General features: G+C 41.5%; 2 protein-coding genes across 2 annotated transcripts; both read right to left on the bottom strand.

Annotated features, from left to right (window-relative positions):
- Positions 1-5588: 5588 nt before the first annotated feature.
- LOC120744529 (dual specificity mitogen-activated protein kinase kinase 6-like) lies at positions 5589-17066 on the bottom strand. Its single transcript, XM_040049008.1, has 12 exons — positions 16734-17066; positions 13169-13238; positions 12986-13034; positions 12775-12888; positions 11655-11774; positions 11440-11556; positions 10390-10441; positions 10167-10294; positions 9825-9902; positions 8078-8217; positions 7790-7835; positions 5589-7540 (listed from the first exon to the last, which is right to left on the bottom strand). The coding sequence occupies exons 1-12, from the start codon at positions 16750-16752 to the stop codon at positions 7463-7465; spliced, it is 1011 nt and encodes a 336-aa protein (XP_039904942.1). The 5' UTR covers positions 16753-17066; the 3' UTR covers positions 5589-7462.
- A 150-nt stretch (positions 17067-17216) lies between these two features.
- Positions 17217-21399, bottom strand: btbd17b (BTB (POZ) domain containing 17b). Its single transcript, XM_040048995.1, has 3 exons — positions 21181-21399; positions 19591-19876; positions 17217-19290 (listed from the first exon to the last, which is right to left on the bottom strand). The coding sequence occupies exons 1-3, from the start codon at positions 21266-21268 to the stop codon at positions 18216-18218; spliced, it is 1449 nt and encodes a 482-aa protein (XP_039904929.1). The 5' UTR covers positions 21269-21399; the 3' UTR covers positions 17217-18215.
- Between the last annotated feature and the right edge of the window lie 2693 nt (positions 21400-24092).

Below are 24092 nucleotides of genomic sequence, written 5' to 3'. Positions count from 1 at the left end.
GGCGCACACATCTCCTCTCAGACTTTGCTTTGGCCATGTTGTTTAGGATGGATGCTTGCCATCGGTGCATCAGCGTTTAATTACAACATGCTTTAATCCAGGCCCCACTATCAAATCGCTAATCTGTTGAGGTATCATCTTCAGCACAAGACAGAAGTACTAACATGCACCTGAAGTATGTTTTGGGACAAAGTAAGGTTAAGCTGCTTGTTAATGTAGTGTAATACTAGATTGTTGATTTCCAGTGGGTTTAGCTTGGAACAACTCTGAAGTTTTTTTTTCGGGATATCCATTTGAAGCAAATCATTCTGTCAAGAGGTCGAGAAAATCTCTCTAACACAGTTGCTGTTCATAGTGTAATGCTTCTATTCAATGTTTAATTCAATTAGCCCTTACATTTGATATGCAGCACCATGACCTTGCACCTGATAGCATGCTAAAGCTGTATCCGAGGATGGATTACCAACCATGCAAAGGCCCACGAGGTTTGCTAAATATCGTATCTGTCACTGTGTCAGAATCTTTTTTTTTTTTAGTTTAAACTTGCCTTCAACATTATTAGTTGCATCTTAGATGATTGTGGTGTACATATTTTGTGCAATGCCTTCAAGAAGCATACGTCTAGTTCCAACACCACCCGAAGGTACCCTAACAACATCACATCTTTGGTTGTGGAGGCCAAGTGAGTAAAGTGATCTCGCTCTGTCGTCAAGAAAACAGGCCGAGATAAAATGACCTGTGTGACATGGCATGTTATCCTACTCGGGGTAGCCAATAAAAGATGACACTTTGGTCAAGGTTAGACATGGTTAACATCAATACTGTTGCATTTAAATGATGCTCAGCTGGTGACGAAGTGTGCCAAAAAACCCCACACCACTGCACCAGCAGCATCAGCTTGAATTTCTGATACAGTAGTTGTTGGCATTGTTGTTAAGTCTGACGTCACTAGCCGTGTCTGGGCCTAAACTCCGCTCCAGGTCCATATATCAAACGATCACTATGGCATTACTGAGAGTTGAAAAACTGTCTAAAGTCTTTCATCTTTAATAAAATAATCAGCGTTCTGCTCTACCAGGTGTAACAATTGAGTTTAACATCCAGGCATCCATGAAAACGGAATTTATGACATTTAACGGAGTTAGAAGTTAGCAGGAAGTTAGCTCGCTAGCTTCTATCTAAATACAATATAGCATGTCCTGACTGCGGGGTTTTGGAAACAAATTAAAACGTACAGCTCTGTTATCACTTCCAACATAAATGAAGACAGAAAACAGCAGTGACGTTTGTAGGGTTACTGAAGTTTGGCTAGCTGGTATATAATGATGTGCTACGTGACCGCTAGCGACACAGCTATGTTAGCATAATATAAACAAGCTAACTTTTTTTCCACTCGATAAAAGTTAACGAGAGTGTTCTTGGTGGTCAGGAACAAATGTAATCGCATGGCAGGATGCTGTAAAAGGACCAAACTTCAGCTGGGAGAACAACTGAGATAATCAATCCACAATACGAGGTTAGTCATTCATATACTGCTGCATGGGCTGGGCTGTAGTTACATCCTAAGGTTTTAAAAACTGAGCTTAAATAAATGATTAGCGGTAATAAAATCCGAGGGAGGTCAACAGTGATCACTGACTGTTTTAGGAGCTTTTTGAGATTAAATAGAAGAAAATACAAAACATTAAACATGTTAACAACACAAAAGCCATATTAAACGCAGACTACTTTAGGCCCGGAAGTAGGATTCGTCACGTCATCACTTAACGACCGGATGTTTATGCATCAGATCACAGAACCACCGCTAACCGCATTTTTGTTTTTCTATTTGGGCAGTTCTCTGAAAATCCCACAGATGATTGCGCACTGAAATCCCAGTAGATCAGTAGTTTCTGAAAGGGCTCACCCTTCATCATCATTGTAGCTTAAAATAACCTTTTTTCCCCATTCAGGTACCCTTGACCTCGTCTACATGCCTTAATGGATTAAGCTTCTCCCAAGTAATTGGCTGGCTTGAACAACTAAACCGATGTTGCTGACAAATATTGTACATCCACTACAAAGCTGTGATTTATTGAAAAGTGTGAGTAATTAACACAAAAAAAGGGAAATAACAGCTATTATTAACTCAAAAGACAATAGCAAAAGTGGTGAGTATCATTACATTCACAGCTGCTAGCAGTTATTTTTTGGCACTTTTAATGCAAAATAACAACATTGATTGGGGAAATAATGAAACCAACTCGTATCATGAGTGTCAAAAAGGCCAGTTGGGAGGGTAATCGGGCCATGCTGCTTCTGTAATCATGCAAGCCTGAAAAGCTGGAAAAAAAAAAAAAAGGTAGAGCAGCAGACATTCCCAAGCCACTGGCTGTTTTTGGTCCCAAAAGATCTCACCAAAGTGTAATTATGTAATTGCCTCGTCCTGTGCAATGCCCTCTGAGACATTTTTCTGCGGAAGATTTATTTATGGCCTAGCGTCTGCTTTGTCACCCAATCCTTTGAATCCAGAGAGCACAGAACTCCCCTCAAGGCTTTTAACAGAAAGGAGAAAGTTTACATCCAGCAATGTGGCGCTGCACACCAACATGTTTGCATGTAAACATGGTGATTATTTTGCAGGAGTTGTTTCAGCCCTCTCGTCATGCTTAAATGATCTATAACTTTCATATACATTTCAGTGGTGAAAATAAGCTTCTTGAATGTTTTACTAAGGTAAAATACTGTAATCCTTTTTTTTTACTTTTATATTTTATTCTGTTTTATACTTTCACTGTGTTACATTTATAAGGGAAAACTTTACTTTTTAAACTGTATTCGTTCATATATTTTTTACTAGTATAATCCGGAGTTCACAGAAAAGATTTGCAGTATGGAAATGAAGCATCCAGCAGATATCAGTTGAGTAACATTTGTTGCATGGCTTATTATTGCATAAACTGTATTATATTCAATACAAAATGTAACACTGACAGACCCGTGTTTGTTTTCTCAATGAGTACCTACTCTTTTAGGTATGTTTTCCAGTAATCCTTAAGGATTAAAGGACTGAGAAAAAAATTTCCATCTGAACTTTGGAGATTTAAAAAAGCTAATGTGCAACAAAAGGTTTTTCAGCGAGCGGACTCTTTCTTATGATACAAAAAGTTTCTTTCTACATGAAAAAAGGTTGCCAACTGCTTTGTGATGTAATGTTTGGCTCATTTCAAAGATGGCATCTGGTATGTCTCTCATGGAGGTTATGCCTACAAATTTATACATATATACACACATATACATATATATATGTATATATTTGTATTTCCTGAGGCAAGTTAACTGGCCATGTTCCTCTTTGATGTCAACAATCACCACTTTGTAACCCATTCTTTACACCTCCCAGACTCTCAGTGTGAGTTGTGTACATCTACAGTACAAAACCTTGCATAAGATTGTGATGTCAGCCCAGGGCTTAGGAAGATCTAGTTCCATAAAAGTTCTTTCACCAGTCTCAGTAAAATGACCCTATTCTAACTTCCCACCACAGGCCACGCTGTGTTATGCCCGTCAAAGGGAAACATACACCATGTCATCTGCTTCTTGTGCATCTGCCCTCAAAGGGCACGATAATGGCCACATTTTCCCTGGCAAGGAGTAGAGAAAGAGAAGGCTACCGATTCAGAGTGGCTCGACGCCGAGCTTTCTCACAGTTTTCATTACACCGACTAATTATGATAATTAGTCGGTGTTATCAGTTAGAGTTATCAGTGGGTGCCGTGATTGTATGTGTAAGAGTATGCGTATGTGAGACACACTAATGAGTTGTTTAATGGCTTGGAAAAAAAACATTCCACTCGAACTTCGATCTGAAGGACGCAGGCAGGTCAGAAGATCGTGAGATTTGGCATAAGATTAAGAAAACAGTTCCAAAATGGAGTGCACATACTTTGTCTTGTCTGGCACTCTTCTGTCCATCTGCGGGACCCTTGGGGCAACAGCAAGAGTTCCCAAACTTTACTACACCAGGCAAAAAATAGGCATCAGTTTAATCCACTAGTGCTTATTTGTTAAATGAGGCCTATCTGAGAATTTGAAATGAGATAGTAAAGGTTGAACAGGAAAAAAAGAATATCAGCACAGACCCCAACATCTGCCTGCTGATTGATGACGTGCTAAGATAGTCAGAAATATGCGATAGTCACTTGAAACCACAGCAGAAATATCCAGAATGAGGTGGACTATTAAAAATAAAAACCATAGCTTTTTCCTAATTAATGCCTATAAGTTAGGATTATGTCATAACCTGTTTTGGCATCTTAACTTCTCCATCACAGTGCACTTTAGGCTGAGCTGGGACACTAATTCAAGCAGATGTTAGCTGTTTTCCCCCTTCACACGACAATCTTTTGTGTAGCATTATGTAAGCCATCATCAAAAGAGTACTTTCTTAAAAAGCGCGTCTTTAGCTTGGCTGACAATCCCCCTCTACTGCACAACACTGGACCACTGCCTGCAGTCTACTGGCATTGAGTTTTCTCGTCCTGGCGTGAAATCATAGGCCTCTGCCTGACACACTAGAGGCAGAATAGGCTGCTCAAAGTAAGCTTTTGTTGAACTGCACTGTTGACACTCGTGTTTTTTTTCTTTTAAAGCAATCAGAAAGAGTCTACAAAATGAAGGAATCCTGTTCATCACGCACCCATTAAGGGTTACTGCCTTCCCAAAAATGTGCATTCACGTCAGTGTAATTACATAAGGACGTTTACACAAGCAGTAACTGCGGTGTTACTGCCACAGGCATACTTCAAGAGCAAAATGCAATGTCCTCAACTGAAAACTGCCCACACTAGGACGCAAGAGACGTTTAAGCAGAGTCAGAGGTGATTGAACTTTTTCCTCTGAGCAAAAACACTTAACAATAGATGTATGCAGTTGTCTCTCTTGCCTCAATTAAATTATATCCTGCACTTTACAGCATAAAGTGCACGACGGACGTCTTGGTGACAATTGCATCAGTCGGCTTCTTTATCTCATGCAAGAGTGCATGGCTGCACAAACAAGTGTCTAAAGTGGAATTCTTACTAACATGCAAGTAAAAATTTAGATGCTTGTGGATCATACAGGCCAATTAAAGTGTACAGTGTACTGGAAGACAGATCTACAAAGAGACAATACTGGAAAACAAACAAACAAAAACCCAACAAAACTCTTGACTGGACTCTTTTTGAAGCCTTGACTTTAGCCAAGACCAAATTTACAAATGGACAACTTTTGCTTTTCCATTACTTCAAACTACCGAGTGAAACCTTAAACTCGTTAAATGCTTGACATAGCCAAACAAGTGAGCAGCATTTTCCTTGTAGATAAAGAATCTTGTGTTTTGTAAACCAGTCGCTCACTGATGGCAATTGTATGGAATTTAAGTTTAAGGCAAAAAGTTGTAGTCCGCGTCCATCTTTGACACACTGTTTGATTAAATGTCACTCCAAACAACTTTCTAACTTGTAACGTCTGACTCGGATTTAAACTTCAGAGCTGTACCGTAATGCCTGCATTACCCTTGGAAGCTTTTATTGGTACACATGCAGGAATAATGACATGAAAGTTAGTTACTGAACAATAAAGCATTTATTTATTAATTTTTTTTGTCTGTCCGTAGTTCAAGTTTGTCATTCCCACCCAGTGAAGAGGTGGCAAATAGAGTGAAGGAATAAGAGGTAGAGCAAGTGTTCCATTCTCATTGTGATCAGCGTAAAAGCTCACTTTTACACACCAAGGGAATGGCCATGCAAAGAAGGCCGAAAAAAAAATGAAAGAAGAAAAAAAAAAAAACCCCACAGCAGCTTCTTTGTGGTGTTGCTAGCTTTTCCCTTATTCACAATCATAAATACTCCTAATTCACTGACTTAAAAGGTAGCACTACAGTGTAAACCAGAGGGGCAGCGAGTACTAGCCATGAACTGAGGCCCGGCAGTTATCGCCACCATCAATACCATCACCATCTCAGTCTCTTAACACTTGGGGGTGGGGAAACTGCCACATAACAAGGGCCTCTTGCTGTGTGCACATGGAGCTCTGCATAGGATGGTCTGAGAGAAACAATGATGGCTGCCCACCATGGACTTAAAAAAAAAATAAATTAGGATCTTGGTCCAGTACTCATGAAGATGACCAGGGGGAGGGGGGAACAAGGGGGGGTGTCATCTTTGAGTACTGATAGGAGAGCGCAGAAACCTGAGTGGTGGAGCACATCAGTCCTGGCCCAGTCAGCTTGCCCTGTGAGTTTTGTGTGCATGCGTGTCACACTGCATTAAAACAAACTAATCCAACCACTCTACCATTCATCTACACCGGGACAGGTTGGGACAGTGTCATCTTACATTTATAAAGAAAAAACAAAACAAAACAAAGATATTTACATCTTCCAAACATAAATTATTTCCCTAACATACTGCCTGTGTAAGGCATAAAAAGATCTCTAAAACAAAAACAACCAGAATCAATAAGATAAGAAGGAACTGAGAGGAGGAGGGGGTGGGGTTAAAAGGGTGGTTGAGGGGGGGGGGGGGAACAAAACAAAACACAGGAAAGAACAAATGCAAAAAAGAACACAAATTATTTAATGCAATAAGTCATGAGAACGATTTGCAAAATGGCACATAGAAGACGAAGCTGTGAGCTTGATTAGGCAAACCCCTGAACACCACCAGGCAGTAACAATGGCAGCACAGGAGCCAACTCTGTAATACCCAAAAAAACACAATGCGGGGAGGGCCCACTGCATGGATCAGATCTGTGCGACTCGACTTATCCAGAATATGACCTTTGACATTTCTTGCGTTTTGTCTCAGCTCCGGAGCCTCCCACACAGCCTGGCCCGCAACAACTGGAGCCCCCGCACTGATCAATCACACGTGGGCAGCAACCAGGTCAGACCTGATCCGAGCTGACCAGTAAGGCCCTAGTGTGGTAAAATTCACACTTTTCAATGAGCTACAGTATTGAAACGGATACAAACGGATATGCAAATATAGCTTTCAGTACAAGAACAGCATACACATTAACTGATGGTTTTGCAGATATAATTGAAAGTATGCATAAAATATGTGTCACAAACAAATAAAGGCTGGCTCTGTCTGCTTTAGAGAAAGAGTTAAAATAAGGATTTTTTGGAGGGGGACTGAACAAGATAAGAACAACAAATTGGGGTGAGTTCATATTTTGTCGTACTGCATAACTGCTCACACAGGAAGCTTGGGAAGAGTGAATTAAAACCTCTCCAGTTGACCGTACAAGTTCATATCACCACTGCTGTCCAACTCCAGTGCTGTTGGGCTGCTGTCAGTCTTTGGGTCACCCCCTTTGTTGTGTGTGGGTGCATGAGTCTGTCATTCCAGTGAGTTTTCACAAAAAGGTAGGCCATAGGTTCGTTTGCTGAGAGGTCCCGCCTATCCCCGATGAGGTGGAGCCTGGAGTGACCACATCAGTCATCCAGGATGACCTTGACGAAACTGGCCACGTCTGTCTCTTTGGAGTCATGCAGGGTGAAAAATGGATGTTTCTGCATACATATAAATAGAAAATACATAATGTTTCAGAATGGCAGGAAAACATTCTACTTACAGCTCTCTTGTTATTTACATGTTAAATGCACATAATTTAACAGGTTTGTTGGGTTAAAAGAACAAGGCTGCCCTCTTGTGGACAAAAAAAGAATGAGACACTGATCTTCATGGCAGGAACGCTAATGGCGGCAAAACTGCTTGTTACATGACAGGTGTTTGTGATCAAATATTTACAAACAACTAACCATCAATTCTGTATAAGCCGGTCGTTCATTGGGCTTCTTTCTTAAGCTGTAAAACAAAAGAAATGCAAAAGTGAGAAAAATAATAATAATTTTATACAAAAACTATACAAAAGAAGCACTAAAATGTGTGAGCATGGTCTCATGTCCTGTTACACACAGAAACTCTCTCCTCCACCTCTTTCAGTAAACAAATGACAAACACTGACCCCTGCTGGAACTCAGTGTTTACTTCCTGTTTTTTTTTTTTTTAAGCACAAGGTAATGATTGCCATCTAAGGTGAAACTCACCACTGAGAGATGAAATCTACAAACTCTGGGGAGAAACGGTCAGCAGGCAACTGTGGAGAAGGTTCATCCACCACCTGTTTGAGCTGTTGGAAGGGAGTTCCCCATGAGTCGTAGGGAAATTTCAAAATGGCCAGTTCAATCTAGGAAGAAAAGAAAGGAGAATTCAGCAAATACTGTACTCATTACAGCTCAACTTCATGATTACATGTTGCATGTACTGGTTTACTTTCATGTTTGCAGAAACTCAGCACATTTTGCAAAATTTCTTTCTACAGAATTTGAATTTTGCACAATTGGAAACTTTTATTACGCTCACTGGCCACTTCATTATGTACACCTGTTCAATTGCTCACCACTACAAATATCTAATCAGCTAATCACATGGCATCGGTGCATTCAGGCACGTAAACACTTCAAACCAAGCATCAGAACTGGATGGACATGGCCGTTGGTGCCAGACAGGCTGGTTTGAGTATTTAAGAAAACACTCCCGATCTATGGAACAAAAAAAAAAAAAAAAAAAAAAAAAATCCAGCGAGCATAAGACCATAGTGGAGGCCACTCCTGTCAGCTAAGAACAGGGAACTTAGGGTACAATTCACACAGGCACACCACAATTGAGCAATAGAAGATTTCTACTTCATCATTCGATGGTAGGGTCAGAATTTGGAGGATCCTAAAAGTGTTGCACTGGATCCCTTTGAATCAACTGAGCAGCATTAAAATGCCACAAACCACCGGAGTATTGCTGCTGACCATTTTTATCCTGTTATGATCTTCTGATGCTTCTTCCAGCAGAATAACTTAACATGTCACAAAGCTCAAACCATCTCAAGTTGGTGGTTGAACAGGACAAATGGCCTCCACAGTCACCGAGTCTCAATCCAACAGAGCATGTTTGGTACGTGGCGGAACGGGAGATTCATTTCAAGGATGCATAGCTGGCAAATCTGCAATAACTGTGACGCCAACATGTCAAGACGAACAAAATTCTCAGAGGAATGTTTCCAGCACTTTGCTGAAAAATTAAAAAATGGTTTCATGCAACATAAAAAATTGATTTAAAAAAAAATTTAATCAGCATTTGTCTTGAATTAGACCAATTTTTACTGAGAAGCCTGAAATGTATCCTTCATGTCAGAGCAATCAGATTTAGGAGTGAAAGTAAAAACGAGTTAATAAAAGTTCTAGCAATCTGTAAGCCATTTTATATATTAATTGAAACCACCATGAACTACTATTATCAGCCGAATGAAATGGAATCCGTGTGGCTCGGTTATCAAAAGCGTAATGGTCACCATGACTCAGCATTAGCTGGTAGCATTGTATCTCACCAAATGGTTAGTTACACAAATCAACCCGAGGCAGCCTGCCATTGTTTGCATATTCGTTCTCATGATTTCTGACAAGAAAATTGAGTTTATCATTTTATTTTTGTGACATATTAACTGCTCTGATTGACAGGACAATGGACAGATGATTACATAAAACTGAACCAACATTGTGAGTGTGGTGGTTGCCATCTGTGTGACTGGTGTGGATCCAAAATAAACTCGAAGCAGCAGAGCACATAAAAGCGTTCATCATCTAACAGAAAAAGGACGGTTTGCAACCTTTAAAAGTGGTTTTATCTGCATGCGAGTAAAAAGGTAAGTCAGTGGATGCTACGAGGCAGCACTACTTTTTGAAAACATTTCTTTGCGTGCAGGTAGAAAAGATTCAAATTTCCATGTACAGCTCCGCTCACCATTGTGATACCGAGGCTCCATATGTCCGACTTGACACTGTAGCCTTTCTGGTTGAGGTCAGGGTTGATCCGCTCAGGCTGAAAAACAAAACATTAGGAACAGATAAGTGGTACAAATATTTGATCATTACTTTTCTATTTTTTTTTTTAATAAACGAATTTAAAAAATGAATCTCAAAGTCAGACATGAATTAGAATCATTGAACATTCTGAAGTATCCAAAACAGGAAAACTTTCAAGACTATTTAAAATAATGCTCTGGTTTTGTGAGCTGACATTTCAGGGAGGATGTCTGAAAGCTTAGACTGTTGGGCAGCAGAGGCTCTGACAGTCCTCACTCACCGCCATGTAGGGCTTGCAGCCTGCATCCATCGTTTTAGCCACTGAATCCACCAGGTGGCCACTAATGCCAAAGTCGCACATCTTCACTTGGCCCAAGGTGTTGATCAAAACATTGGAGGGCTTTACATCTGGTGAGAAACATAGTTAAGAGTGTAAGAGAGCACATACAAGACTAAAAATGATGAGAAAAATCTGTACATTTGTGATTTGATCTTTTGATTACCTCTGTGTATCACTGACAGGTTACGGTGCAGATGTTCTAATGCCTTTACAATCTGTAGAATAAATAACAAAATTTCAGAAAAAGAATATATATATATATATTATGTGTTATGCTAGGACAAAAGGATATGGTGATTTGCAAATGATTCATACCTAACATTTATTTGAACATAAAACATATCTGATATGGAAAATTTACAAACAGGAGGTTGCGTTATGCTCATTTACAATTTGATGCAAACAAGTTTGAAAAGAAGTTGTGCATTCTCCCACTGTGCTGCATAACTTTTAATGGTAGTGTTTGGTCTGTGTGTGTGTGTGTGTGTTGTGGAAACAAAGAGACCAAATTGTGTAGTTCTAAAAACAATAATGTCACAATAATGTAACAGTTCAGTGCCACATTTGTTGTGTTTATGTTTTCATAATTCAACAAAGTTTCTCATGAGTCTTTTTAAAAGCTTCCTGAAGTCTTGCATAGCCCGTGCAGTGATTTCCACCACATAATCATATCTATTTTCAATGCAACACTGTGCTTTGCATAAACTTTATCACTCTTAAACTTCTCAGTTTTTTTTAAAAGGCTTCACAGCAATCAAACGAGGCTTATGCTCTGCAAAAAACGCAAATTCAAATTTGCTGTTTAAACCATTTTCTTACTGTTGTATTTTTGGGGTTTTGCACACATCAAAGTTACGATTTTTTTCCAAATCGTACACATGCAGAAATGTAAAATGTTTGCAGAACTGGAGGGACTTGTGAGAATGTTCTGACAAACGCTTATCAGAGCATCCATACTGAGCATCTCAAACTGTAGCTCTGCCTGACTGGCGACCTCAATGTGATGGCAAGATTCTAGAAAGTCTCTACGCCCAGCTGCTGTTCACCAGCAAAACCACAAACTGTCATTCTACTTATCTTCCTCTTAAAAAGAAAGTAAGCATTTGTTCTAGAGAAAAGGAAAGTGAGCTACTCCTTTAAAGTATTTGCATGCACATGTGCATCCACCTAATCTTAGTGATACTGGCTTTAAAATGTCGAGGACGTGACTTACTGCTACCGTGATCTTGCCCAAGATGTCCTCGGGAATAGTTCTGCCCTTCTCAATAACTTTCTTATAGAACTTATCCAAAGATGTGTCCATCAGTTCCATGCAGATCCAAACATCACCCTAAAAAAACCCAAGAAGATGATCGACCATTAATAAGGTGAGAAACACACAGTGCACAGCACAGTCATACACGAATGACGTTTAAACACTAGCTTCACCTCTCTGAATAGGGCGCCATAGAAAGTCACAGTGAAGAAGCAGTCCACGGTCCTCATGGAAATGTCCAGGTCCATCAGCAGCCTCTTCTGCTCCAGAGTGTTGACTGTGGCACGGATCCTCTGGTGACACAAATATCATAGATTTGCAGTTTCAGCACCATTCAATTTAGCTTTATTTACACAGTGCCAAGGCTCCACAACAGTCACCTAAAGGTGCTTTACATTAAGGTACAGACCCAACAGTGTCTGACAGAAAATCCCAACAAGACTCGCTACAAGCAAGCACTCTGAAATGGTGAGAAGGAAAATGTCCCTTTTAACAGGATGAAACCTTCAGAAGAACCAGGCACAGGGAGGGGTAGCCATTGACTGTGACTGGTTGGAGGATGACGGAAAATAAGATGGGACAAAACACAAACTCAGGGAGCCAGAAGGCAAAACTGCAATGGCATGCTGCAGTGGTGCATAAACACAGGTAAGTGGAGAAGTGCTCAGTACATCACATGAAGTCCTGCAGCAGGCTGACTCTATACCAGCATACATAAGGGGTGGTTAAGGGTCACTTGATCAAGACCTAATTATAAGCTTTATCAAAAAGGAAAGTTTTAACTCCAACCTTAAAAATAGAGAGCGTGTCCATCTCCCAAATCCAAACTGGGAGCTGGATCCATAGGAGAGGGGCCAGATAGCTGAAAGCTCTGCCTCCCATTCTACTTTTAGAAAAGTAAGCCTGCAGTCTCAAAGCAAAGTGCTCTGTTGGGGTAACATGATACTATGAGGTCTTTAAGATATGACACGGCCTGATTATTCAAGACCTAAGGAGAAGGATTTCAAATTCAATTCTTGATTTAACAAGGAGCCGATGAAGGGAAGCCAATGTGGGAGAAATCTGTAATAAATGCATGAACTAGGGCAGGTATAGCTTAAATCAAATTGTCATGGCGCTCCTTATATCTACATTGCCCCTCAAACATTGAGTCACTGAGTTGGAAGGCTCCAAGTGTTTACAAGCTGAGGTCATATACCGGATACATCTATCACTTATATTAGCATTTTAAAAACACAGTGCATTTACAGAGATGATAAATCAGGTAGCCAGAGTAGTAGCTTTGCAGCCTACCTTGACAGCCATGATAACGCCACTGGGCACATGTTTCATCTTGTCCACCACACCATATGCTCCCCTCCCCAGCTCTTCAATCTGCTCCAAGTCATCTGCCTTCACGACAAAGTTCTAGACCAAGAAGTGAAAAGTTGTGACATTGCATGTATTTAGCTCAGGAAAAATCAATAGAATTGCATGTTTCTGAGGAACACAGAGCCAGCTTTACCTGATCTCCAATTGTGACACAAGCTTTAGAGTCAAGAGCTCGAGGGGGCCTGCAGGAAAACAGGAAATAAATAAGCAACAGCAATTCTATGCTCAGTTGTAATGTAACTGAGATTTATCAATCTATTTGAGCCAACTTTGAGAAGCATGGCTCACTATCTCAATATTAAAAAAATAGCCTTACGCTGTTACTTCTGGTGGTGGCGTTGCAAAAACTTCTTTGGCCAGCTTCAGCCCATGGCTTTTCTTCTTCCCTTAAAGCAAAACCATTAAAACAAATGAATAAAACATTGCCATCTCAGTACGTGGTGATCAATAAAGCTGTATGCAGTAGAAACCACAAGTTGTATAATTAGCAGTTCTTCCAGTGGAGCAATTATTCATCTCTTCTTGCAAAACTTAAAAGGCTATTTGGCACTGAGTGTAAAGCTGCCATCGTCTGCACAACAAAATATGAAAATTGAGGTTCAGAATACTTAGTTTCAACTACTGCCTTTTTATTAATAATCCACATTTGCTTATTGACATGTTTTTTTTTTAAATTCCTTTTCTGTTCTCGTAGTAAAGAGCACTTTAAAAGTCAATCACTTTGCTGTAGCCTTCCGCTTACGCAAACTAAAGCAAATGACCTGTTATCTAACTGGAGATTAGGTGTGCCCAAAGCTAAGGCCCTTCCATAGAGAGAAGGTGGACTAAATGACTAATCAGCACTGGTATGATGACTCAAATGAAGCGGGGGAGTGAGGGGTACAGTGGAATCAAGCCTTCCTTCCTGCCGTGTTTTGCGTGTTTTACCAATACAATCATTCCTTTTTTTCTTTACAAAAACAAATTCAAGTTCTTTGTACATTTTTTTGTTGTGTGGAGAGCAAACTATGGTCCAAACTCTGCAGCTGTGGGAGGTTCCTCTTCTAATTCCCTGACAGCCACCCATTCATAAACACAGTTTACCAGCAGCCTCTGAGACTTCCCACAAGAGGCTGCGAGTCTCTGCCAGAATGACACAGCTACCGAGCTTACGAGGAACAACAAGGGGGGGAAAATAGCTTTCGACTCCTCTTGACACTTGTGTCGAGCATGCTCGCTCTTGTTCCAGGCTTGAGAGGAGAAACAGAAGACCTTGTTGACTTTTATCTGCGTGCGCTGGGACTGCGAGGCCACAGTTTCGCCCACTAGGATGTGACGTAATTGTTCTAACCATAGTTCAGAGAAACTAGTTCAATTTGCAAGTAAGTCACCTTCAGTTTTAGAAAGGAAAAATAGCAACAATTGGCGAAAATTTTGATTTTTTAGCTGTCGTTGTTACTTGCTTTCACTGAGTGAGTCACACCACTACAGTGTGGAGGAAGTATGTTTGGGTAAACCCCTCCTTTGGTAGCTCAAGCTGGAAGGGAAGTGAACTTTCTACAACGATTTTAGATTTCTATAGCCAACCAATGAAACCTAGACACATCCATTTTGTGCTGCAACCCTAAAATAAGCCTGCAGTGTCTGGACAGACTACAGTAGTCTCATGTGGTAGGGAGAGATTGAGTGTGATTTACTCACACATGCTCGGTCAAAAATAGATTTTGCATTTCCTCTGCGTGGGATAAAGTGCGAGCACTCACAGTCTTCTGATGACCTGACAAATAAGACAAGCCTGTCCCCATGCAACAAAATTAGGGCAACATTACTGACAGATCTCAAATACCAAAGCTGATTTTAAGCTTTCGAATGCATTTAACAATGACCTCCTGCAGAATGCGAAAAACTACCTAAGCAATAAGATATATGTGCATGTTGTAGTTTGAGTTATGTGGGAGTTATGTGCAGTGACGTTTCAGTGGCTTTGGAATATGATCTCCTGTCAGGTAGTCGTCCTGTTTGGGGACACAGCATGTGGTGTGCGGAGTGACCCTGTAGCAACCATAGGGCAGTGTGATATGAGTCACAGCCAGTCAGACGGGACACATCCGCTTAAACACTCAAAAACTGTCAGGACCCTTTGGGAAATATGAGGTCATTTCAGTTGGCTCGCTTGTTGTCCCTGTTGCAAACTGAGCCTCAGAGGACACAATAGTGCCATGACAATAAACACAGTCAAAGTATATCAAGCTGCACGTGGAATTAAAAAAAAAAAAAATTATGGAAACAGACATTTTCTCAGAAATGCTCTGAATAGAGAGTGTTTCTAGGGAGGAAAAAATCCTAGTGCTTACCCAGAAACTCGTGCCTTTTTCAGAAGTAAACCATAAAAGGAACCATGCCAGTGTCTGCACTAAAGACTTGCTTTATAAGCAGTTATTATACGTATTCTGCATTATTATTTTTTTTCATACACAGGAAGATGTTCATTCAGGTCAACCACTACAAACAGCATATTGAATTCTTAGAAACCCAGTGATGTTCAGTGGAAAATACCCAGAGAACAGCAATGCTATACATAATGTGAACAAGAATTTCTGGATTGTGCATGGGATCAAAGTGCCAATAGCTGTGCAGCGAGTCACCATCAGGAAGTTCCAGCCTTAGAGTGGGTCCATATAAAGACAATGATGACTCATGCCCAGATAATCTTCCACACAACCCTATCAGTGTGTTAGAGAGAACCCAATCTCCAAACATGCCTCCACAATGCCATGCAGTGCTCTTAGACCCACACCGCCACTGACCGGGGAAAGTACAACTCCTTGTAGTGGCCAAAAGAAAGGAAAAAAAAATCCTTCCACAACCCGCTTTGCACGCAGTAATAAGAGCACAGAACCTGTGTAGCAGCTATCTGCTTGCAGCAAATGAACTGTCAACAGACTGCTGCAAGTCAAAACATGCTATGGCAGGCCAAAGGCTGAGACTGTCTGAATAGCACCCAGCCAATCTAACCCGGTCGTCTCAAAAACACCGAGCACTCCCAGCATTGGTAACGCTAACGCGATTGTGTAATAACACAAGCGGTCAACTTGAGATGTAAATTGACATCATCGGTATGATCATCATCACGCATTGTGTGACGCAGAGGAAGAACCTTGACTTTTTTTCCAAGGTGTGTGTTTTTTTTGTTTGTGATACTGGCCCTGGCTGCTTAGCCTCGCCGCCTGCTTTAAAAAGAAAATAATTTCCACAGCGAGGGGGGAAAACTCCACAAACACACGCACAAAAAAATACAAAAGGTATTTTCACGGACGCGAGGCTAAAAATACCTTTTGCGCTAACAGACTGACCAAAACAAAAGGAGACGAAAAATAGATGATTCATAAGTCAGGAGAGAGGAGGGGGGTACTAAAAATATAAACACCTGTAATCCCAGTGTGCTCTACTTTACAGAAACACGGGAGGTAAGCGCAGCGTTGTGATTTCCAGCTGAGGAGCAAGTTTGGCGAAAGTCCTTTTTTGTCTTAAAAAAATGCTGTTAGCTAACCACAACACGGGAAGTTAAACGAAGCGACGCGGTGGTATTCTTTTAGCCATAATACTAATCACATAAAGTATAGAGTGGAAGCGCCTTCAATATGTTAGTGATGAATACGCTACCATGAGATACCAGGATGTCAGGAGTGGGTATAACGATAGGAAGCTGAAGAAGAGGCATGCTGGCTAGCTTCTTTTCCCTCTTCTCATACATGCAGCTCTCCACCTGGTAAGGTTACATTTCCTATACAAAGCTAGCTAAAATACTTCCCCACAAACTGCCCGTCGGCGTTTCCAATAAATGCACGGCTATTTATTTACTTAAGTATTTTTTTTAAAGAGAGCAAAACAAAGACACTTACCTCCTTTGGACAGAGACATTTCCCCTTCGCTTTGATGAGGGGGAAGGGAAGCACAAAGACTTTTGCCTTTTTTTTTTTTTTTTTACTCCCTCCCTCCCTGCATTTACTCTTACACCCGCTCAGTATATCGCTGGCTTGTGTTGCAAGAGCTAGCAGCGGTTAAAAACGAGTCGCCTCGTCTTCGTGCAAGCTTTGCGCTTCAATCGCCAGCTTTTAAGATCCAAAATCGGTTAGCAGACGAATGCACAACTTTAAATAAAGTCGCAGAGTTCGCGTTAGTTTGCTAACAAAACCTGCAGGGTGGCCAAAGTCTGACAGCTGAAGGTTCCGATGACGTACGTCCGGCCGCGCGCAAAGCATCACGAGGACTGTAGTTTCCAGGCAATTTCCCGGTAATCTAAGACCCCCCCCCCCAAGGAAAAAAAAACCACAGGAAAAGATTACCTTAATTTTAGTTTATCAAAGTTTATTTTGGAAATCCTTACTAGTCACCACATACATTTCTTTTCTAATTGTGTTTTCTCATACAGATTTTTTTATTTGTTCCAGGAGAATCACACAGGGACTTTCTTTAAAAGATAGGCAACATTCAAGTGTAACAATAAAAAGAAGAAGAAGAAAAATAAACTAAAATTGCTGCAATTATCCTAAAGTCTCTACAGTCTTGCAAGTCAACTATATTATTCTAAGGAACACTCATAATGGGATTTCACTTCAGTTTCCACTGTTTGGCATGCAAGATCCAAACAGGAGCATATCACAGGAATTAGGTGCCATGTAGTAAATGTTTCATTACAGAGTACTGGATGAGAAAATGCATAAAAGTAAGATCAATAACATTTTTATTTTAAAGGAAAACGTCTACTGGCCTATTAAAAAACATTGAGATCGTATTCTTTTTCTTTTACCTTTTCCCGTTAGGGCTCACTACAGCAGATCATCCACCTCCATCTCATCTTCTCCCTAGCATCCTCCTCTACCACACCAACCCTCTCCATGTCCTTCACTACATCTAGAAATCTTCTCTGTGGTTTAATATTTTCCTTCTCTCTGGTAGCTCCATATTAAACACCCTGATGAAGCCACTATCACTCCTCTGTTCTAACCATGTCAGCCTTGCTTCTCTTACTAGATCACATAGATTGATTACATTTAAGGGGAAAACAGCCACACAAAAACAGATAAATACAGTACGGTAACACTGTTTCTCAATATGGATGAAAACATGAAAAATCCATCATCATTACTGTAATAATCACTGCTGAGCAGTTTATGAGTTGTTATTTTGAGTCCTTTATTTTATGAGACAAATCCTTTTCTTACTAGTTGGAAGACAGGAAAATGCACAAACTAATCAACACTGGAATTGTCGCAGATTTGACACATACACATGTATTGTGATATGAGTGGAGTACTTTGGAATATGTGCATGTGATTGTGTGGGTGGATCACCGATGATGAGGCCTCAATGAATTCCTGTTTTTACTTCCTGGCAACAAGAAGGGTATGGTAGAGAGGTTTTATTACAATGTGCAGATAGAGGGAGCTGTCAATCAGGTATTCGGATGCACGCCGCTGCAGATCAGCATCCAGCAGAAAATCCCCAGCTTCCTCTGTGCTTTGGTGGAAGTTGTAGACATGCTTGACCACCACTTTTCCCTGCTGCTTTGTCATCACAATCACCGTCTTCTGGAAACTCACGCCGGCAAAGTCAGGGCTTGAAGTGGCCGGTGTTACAATGATGCGAGGTCGACCTCCCTCCGTGCGGGTGGGCTGCATAGCACCCAGTTCGGTATAAGTTGACCTGGCACTGAGCGGGAGCCACCGAGGTGAGAACAGGGCGTTCCATGTCACTCTCTTACTGGAGTCATGGCCACTGGGTCCAAGCTGGGTCTGGAAGCTGAAGCTCCGGTCGTCACGGGTGGGGTTGTTTATGATCCAAGGTGATCCCCAGGCAGAGGACAGGTAGTTACGGGGAGTAAAAATACTGCAGTTGACATCAAAGTACTTGGCAAGCTGGATAGGCGAGGCAGAGTGAAATTGGAAAGCTAGATAGAGGAGATCACGGATTGACTCATAATACTTCACCATGAGGGGGGAATGTTTCTGAAGACGGAAGAGATGCTGAGGGGGGATCATGCCATATCGAACGGCCCTCAGGGCACTCTCCACTGTCATACGAACAGGCTGGTTCTGGTTAATCCATCCCTCCAGTGCCTCGTAGAGTTCCAGCTCACTCTGCAGAATGAGGTCAGAACGCTGGAGCAAGGAGAGGAGAAGGTCTTCACTGATGAAGCCCCATTCTCTGCTCTGCAGCACAGAAGACAGGTTCCAGGACAGGTACTGCAGACAGCTGTCCCGCAGGGTTATGTCCCCAATTTGTAGAGCATAGTTGTACCAACCAACCACGTGGCCTGTGGGTGAATCACTGGAGAGATGTTGAGTCATATATTGGGTCAAACCCTCCTGCAAGCCCCACACATGGTACTTGCTGGCCAACTTATGTAGAGAAATAGCCTGATCTAGCCGCAGAGAAATATCACCACAGTACAGATACCTGCAAAGAGATTTTTTGAAAGCATTGTTAAAAGAAAGGAACATTTCTGTGGGGCATACTATATTTTGAATCTTTTTTTCTGCACGCATCTGAGTCACTGAAAAAAGCCCACACTCTCTGATTTTAGACTGCAAGCCTCAAAGAGCAAGTGTAATTTTAGAATAGAGATGGAGATGGAGCATTTTACTTATCTGAAAAGAAAGGAAAAATAGGAAACTTGTCTATCTTTTTAGTCATCAACGATATGACCCAGTAACAAATCAGTCTCAATAAATCGTGGCATCTGACAGTCCCGCTCACCTGACAAACTTCTCAAAGATGGCTGCACAGTCAGGCGTCTCCCTCAGAACCACAGAGCTGGTGTTGCGGCTGAGCAGCAGCTCCTCAAACACATCACTCTGCAGGGTGAGAACCAGGCTGTGTGCCTGGATCACCTTCACTTCGTCCGTGTTGATGGTCTCCACACGGAGAGTGACATCACTGCCGTTTCCCAGGGCCAGCAGGGTCTCCATACGATGCACTAAATTCATAGTATGATTTAGCACTGTGGCTCCACTATCCAATGCCACATCATGCTTCAGGGCAGCTGTGGGGAAAAAATAGTGCAAGATGATTTCCACTTGTCAGAAACTCAACAATCACTTGAGCTTTTTTTTTTTTTTTTTTAAAGAAAATGTATTATTCATCTCTGATTACAGATTGATTCTTTCTCTATCTTTTTTCTTACAAGTTAAATCATATCTGACACATCTAGAACTGGAATAGCACACCTCTTTCGACTAAACCACAACTGGCAAAATGCGCCGGGGGAAAAAGCAGACTTGCACATCCTTCTCTACCTCTCTTCTCAATTAATAGGGAGCGAGAGCAACAAGCCAGGTGGCTGACTCAGACAACATCAGATACCAGGTGCACCAAAATGAATCCTGAGTTTGCAGCCCCATTGCAGATGGCTTCTTCTATGGGTCCTCTTGAGCATAAATACAAGTGGCACATACTGGAGAATCATACATGAAAGACTCAGCATGAGAAGTCGCTGATTCCATTCTGCTCTGCCACAGCCATCAGCAGCCTTCTTGGCCTGTTAACTGGGGGTTTAATGAGACACAAGGGGGAGCACACTTGGCTTCCCGGGATGCATCACAGTCTTTATTTCTCCACTGCAATCAAGAGCTCCCACTTCAAAGTAACATTTTTCCAATTAGCCAGCCAGCACTGTGATCCAGCTGAGTATATGGGAGTGTGTATTGACAAATGATTCTGGCATGGTGTGATCAATTAAAAAATATAAATCCCAAGACCCACAATGGCTGTTACATCTTTTTGCAGAATTTCTTTAGAAAAAGAATAACAAATGTGAAATTCAGTTAAAAGTAGACAACTTAAAAAGTAGTGCCTCTTCTACTAAAGCTTGAAAAAAGCTATCAACATGAATTGGTTTATACACATTAATAAATAAGGATTAAATGAGTCTGTGTACACACATCAAACAGCAGCATAATGTGGCCTTCGATAACTTTTGTCACAATCAGCCCTTCTTTTAAGGAGTAGAGGAGATTTCCCTCTCAGCCCTTGTACTCTGCTGTACTACTGTGCTGGCACAAAGCCTAGTGGCAAATGGACTTGCCCGTCTTTCACTGCACCCGGCACGCAAACAGATGAGGACAGGATGAGTGGAACAGATAAATACCCCTCCATTGCCCTGAGGCTGGGCACGAGCCACACATTCATGATGTGCCCTACTACCCATGACTGTATGGGGGGAGCTGGACTGAAATAGAACAATGCAGCTTCCCTTAGAGTGTAGGATGTGGGGGAAAAAAAGATGTAAAGGCAAGAAGACTCTTTAGTAGCAAAATTCAAACTACTGATTTTAATTTGCTATCTTACCTCCGCTAACTGTGACAGAGTGGATCAAGAGTAGCAGGGTGCCCACACAGACCCAGGCAGGAATCTCTTGTTCACATGAGCGTACCATATCTTCTTAGTTATTCCCTCCTTCTCTTCCTTTGTCCTTTTCTCCACTCTTCCGTTCTTCCTGACCCTTCTTCTTCTCACTGCTTTGCCTTTGTCGTATGTGTGTGCAGAAAGGTGTGTTGCCCTGTGTGATGCCCGGCTCCCTGTCCTGGACTCTTTATGTAGGACGCTGGCCTTTCCCCGGCGCATCTCACAACCCCACGGACTCCATTGATTGGTGGAATCTGGCAGGGGCGTTGCTATAGCGACAGCTTTGATTTTGAATTTCTCCCTTTTGGATGTTACATGGCATTGATCTGCAACACCGGGCCAGCCAAGGACTCAGCTTAATGTTTTTTAGTTTAAAGTCAGTGGGGGTTAGCCACTATTAAGAATCAATAACAACACAGTTTCACATTTTAATGGCACTTAAACTGCAGCAGATCTCTGGGCTGAAAATTTTCTTTTATGGTACCTAAGTTCAGTATAATCAGAGCCGTGTAATTTATCAGTTAATTACTGCAGGTTGCATTGAGACTATCTGTCAAAAGTAATTGAGTTTCTAATGTGTGTGACCAACTGCAGTTAATCAAATTTCGTAATCCATTTATTAGACCATTTTTCAGCTGAGTGCAATTATTTCTTTGATGGCATGTTAATCATACTAATGTGAGGATAATTTCATTGGTGCTGGGTCTGCGCATCAATTTGAGGCAAGCTTTGTCTATCAAACTCAAGTGCCAATCAGGACTTTTTTTGCATGTGCTTTGGAATTTCTGCTCTTCGTCAAAGGGCATGTAAAATAAGCTTTTATGAGATTTCCCAGTGCATCATTAAGTACTTGTAAAACTTTTCCCTTTTCTTCCTTTTCAGGTGCACTCAGGGCACCACAAAGTGTGGCGTACTTATTGAGAGTATCTAGTATAAATACCAGCTAGATATGGAGGTAATGGTTTGCTGCTTGCAGGGAACATACTAACCTCCCATCTATAAAAATCAATATTAAATGCTATAATGATTCAAAAGTGAGCTAACCACGTGACAGTAGAGAATTACAAAAAACACAGAGTAGGTGGGGTACACCTATATTCAGTAGGTTCTGATGTAAGATAGCAACCATGACAACAATACATAATTCCTTCAATCATGTCCCCTGGGTTCAAAGAGATGTTTGCATTCTCATCTAAATTAACCTTTATTTAACACTCAGCTAGTACTGAACTGCTCGTCAGTGATGGGTCTTTCAATACTGAGATCTCTGCTGAACTATTCTTGAAATATATAGATTGGGTGTTTTTTTTTATCATTGCAAGATCATTCGTTGCGATATTTTAGTGAAATACAACAATGTGATGAGTGTTTTTAAAAATTATGCCCATCTACCTACTTTGGGAAAGACGAGGAAAGCGGCCATTTCAGATGGAACTGGGTTGTGGTGAAGTGCTGAGGGCTGCCAGGCTGCAATAAAAATGTAGGAGAAGAGATGTCCTGTGAGACCCAAACCTGAGCCACTTCTATGAATAACCTGACATGTTCTCAAAGGAGAGCAGTGCAGCTGAGGTGTCCTAATGAGGTCTGCTGCAACAAACTGGACAAGACAATACAGACAGGGTACAGGATTATATATGGTAGCATCTCATCATCTCAGTCTGTTTTTAGCTTTAGACAGAAAATATAGACATCACACTGAGACTTGTGTCAACTACTCAGCCTGTTTTGTTGCATGTAAATATTATGAATATTTTTATGTATTAATTGGGTTTCGCTTGGTTTACCAGTTCAGGAACTTGGTATATGCAAGCAGAATTCATCTACAGAAAAGTAGGCCTACAGCTCTGAAAAGTGCATGTCCTTCATTTAGGTCACATTGCTTTCTCCTTCGATCTAACCTCCTATTAAGAATCTGAGCGGACCAAAATGCAAAAGGATGGATTGACAAACTGCTGGATTTGTGAGAGCACCCCTGGGGACAAGATCCATTGAGAGATCAATGCACCATGGGGGGCTCCATCACGCAGTATAAACAATAAGTTAAGTACAGGCTGGATGCCAGAGCCGGCTTTAGCAAGGTGCCCTGGATGACCTTACCCTTGTTCTAAACAGGGAGGGAAAGCATCAGTTAGCCAGGGTTTCAAACAAGACAGTCATGAATTTTCAAAAAAAAAAAAAAACGTTAAATGAATGTAAATGCATAAAACTTTCAGATGCTTTAATGCACAAAAGTTGACTATTTCTGAGCAAGAATATGAATTACGTCTAAGCAGATAGAGACAAATTCAGAGACAAATGAGATGACTCCACTCAGGCACGTCTGCTGGACCAGATGGGGTGAGTCCCCATGTCCTCAAGGCCTGTGCAGTCTTTTATAAACTGTTCATGATGAGTCTGAATCTGCAGAGGGTCCCATTACTGTAGAAGACGTCATGCTCCGTTCCTGTACCAAAGATGCCACGTCTCAGTGGCCCCCAGGATTACAGACCCGTGGCACTGACTTCCCATGTCGTGAAAACCCTGGAAAGACTTATCCTTGAACAGCTCCCACCTATTGTCAGACCACATCAGGATCTGCTTCTGTTCGCTTACCAGCCCCACCTCGGAACTGAGGACACCATCATTTACCTGCTCAATTGTGTCTATGCCCATCTGGATGAGCCGGTGAGTACTGTGAGGATCATGTCTTTCGATTTTTCCAGTGCATTCAATAGTATCAGGCCAACCCTCCTGGGTGATCAGCTGACAGCGATGCAATAAATGCCTCTCTTGTGTCCTGGATTGTTGAGACTTCAGCCACCATAGAGACCTGCCATCTTTAGAAGTTTTCTGATGACTCTGCGGTGGTTGGATGC

Source organism: Simochromis diagramma, unplaced genomic scaffold (assembly GCF_900408965.1).
Source record: "Simochromis diagramma unplaced genomic scaffold, fSimDia1.1 OVJJ01000321.1, whole genome shotgun sequence".
In the NCBI taxonomy this organism is placed as follows: Eukaryota; Metazoa; Chordata; class Actinopteri; order Cichliformes; family Cichlidae; genus Simochromis; species Simochromis diagramma.
The sequence above is the reverse complement of the archived record's forward strand: the minus strand, read 5'-3'. Positions and strand labels throughout refer to the sequence as shown.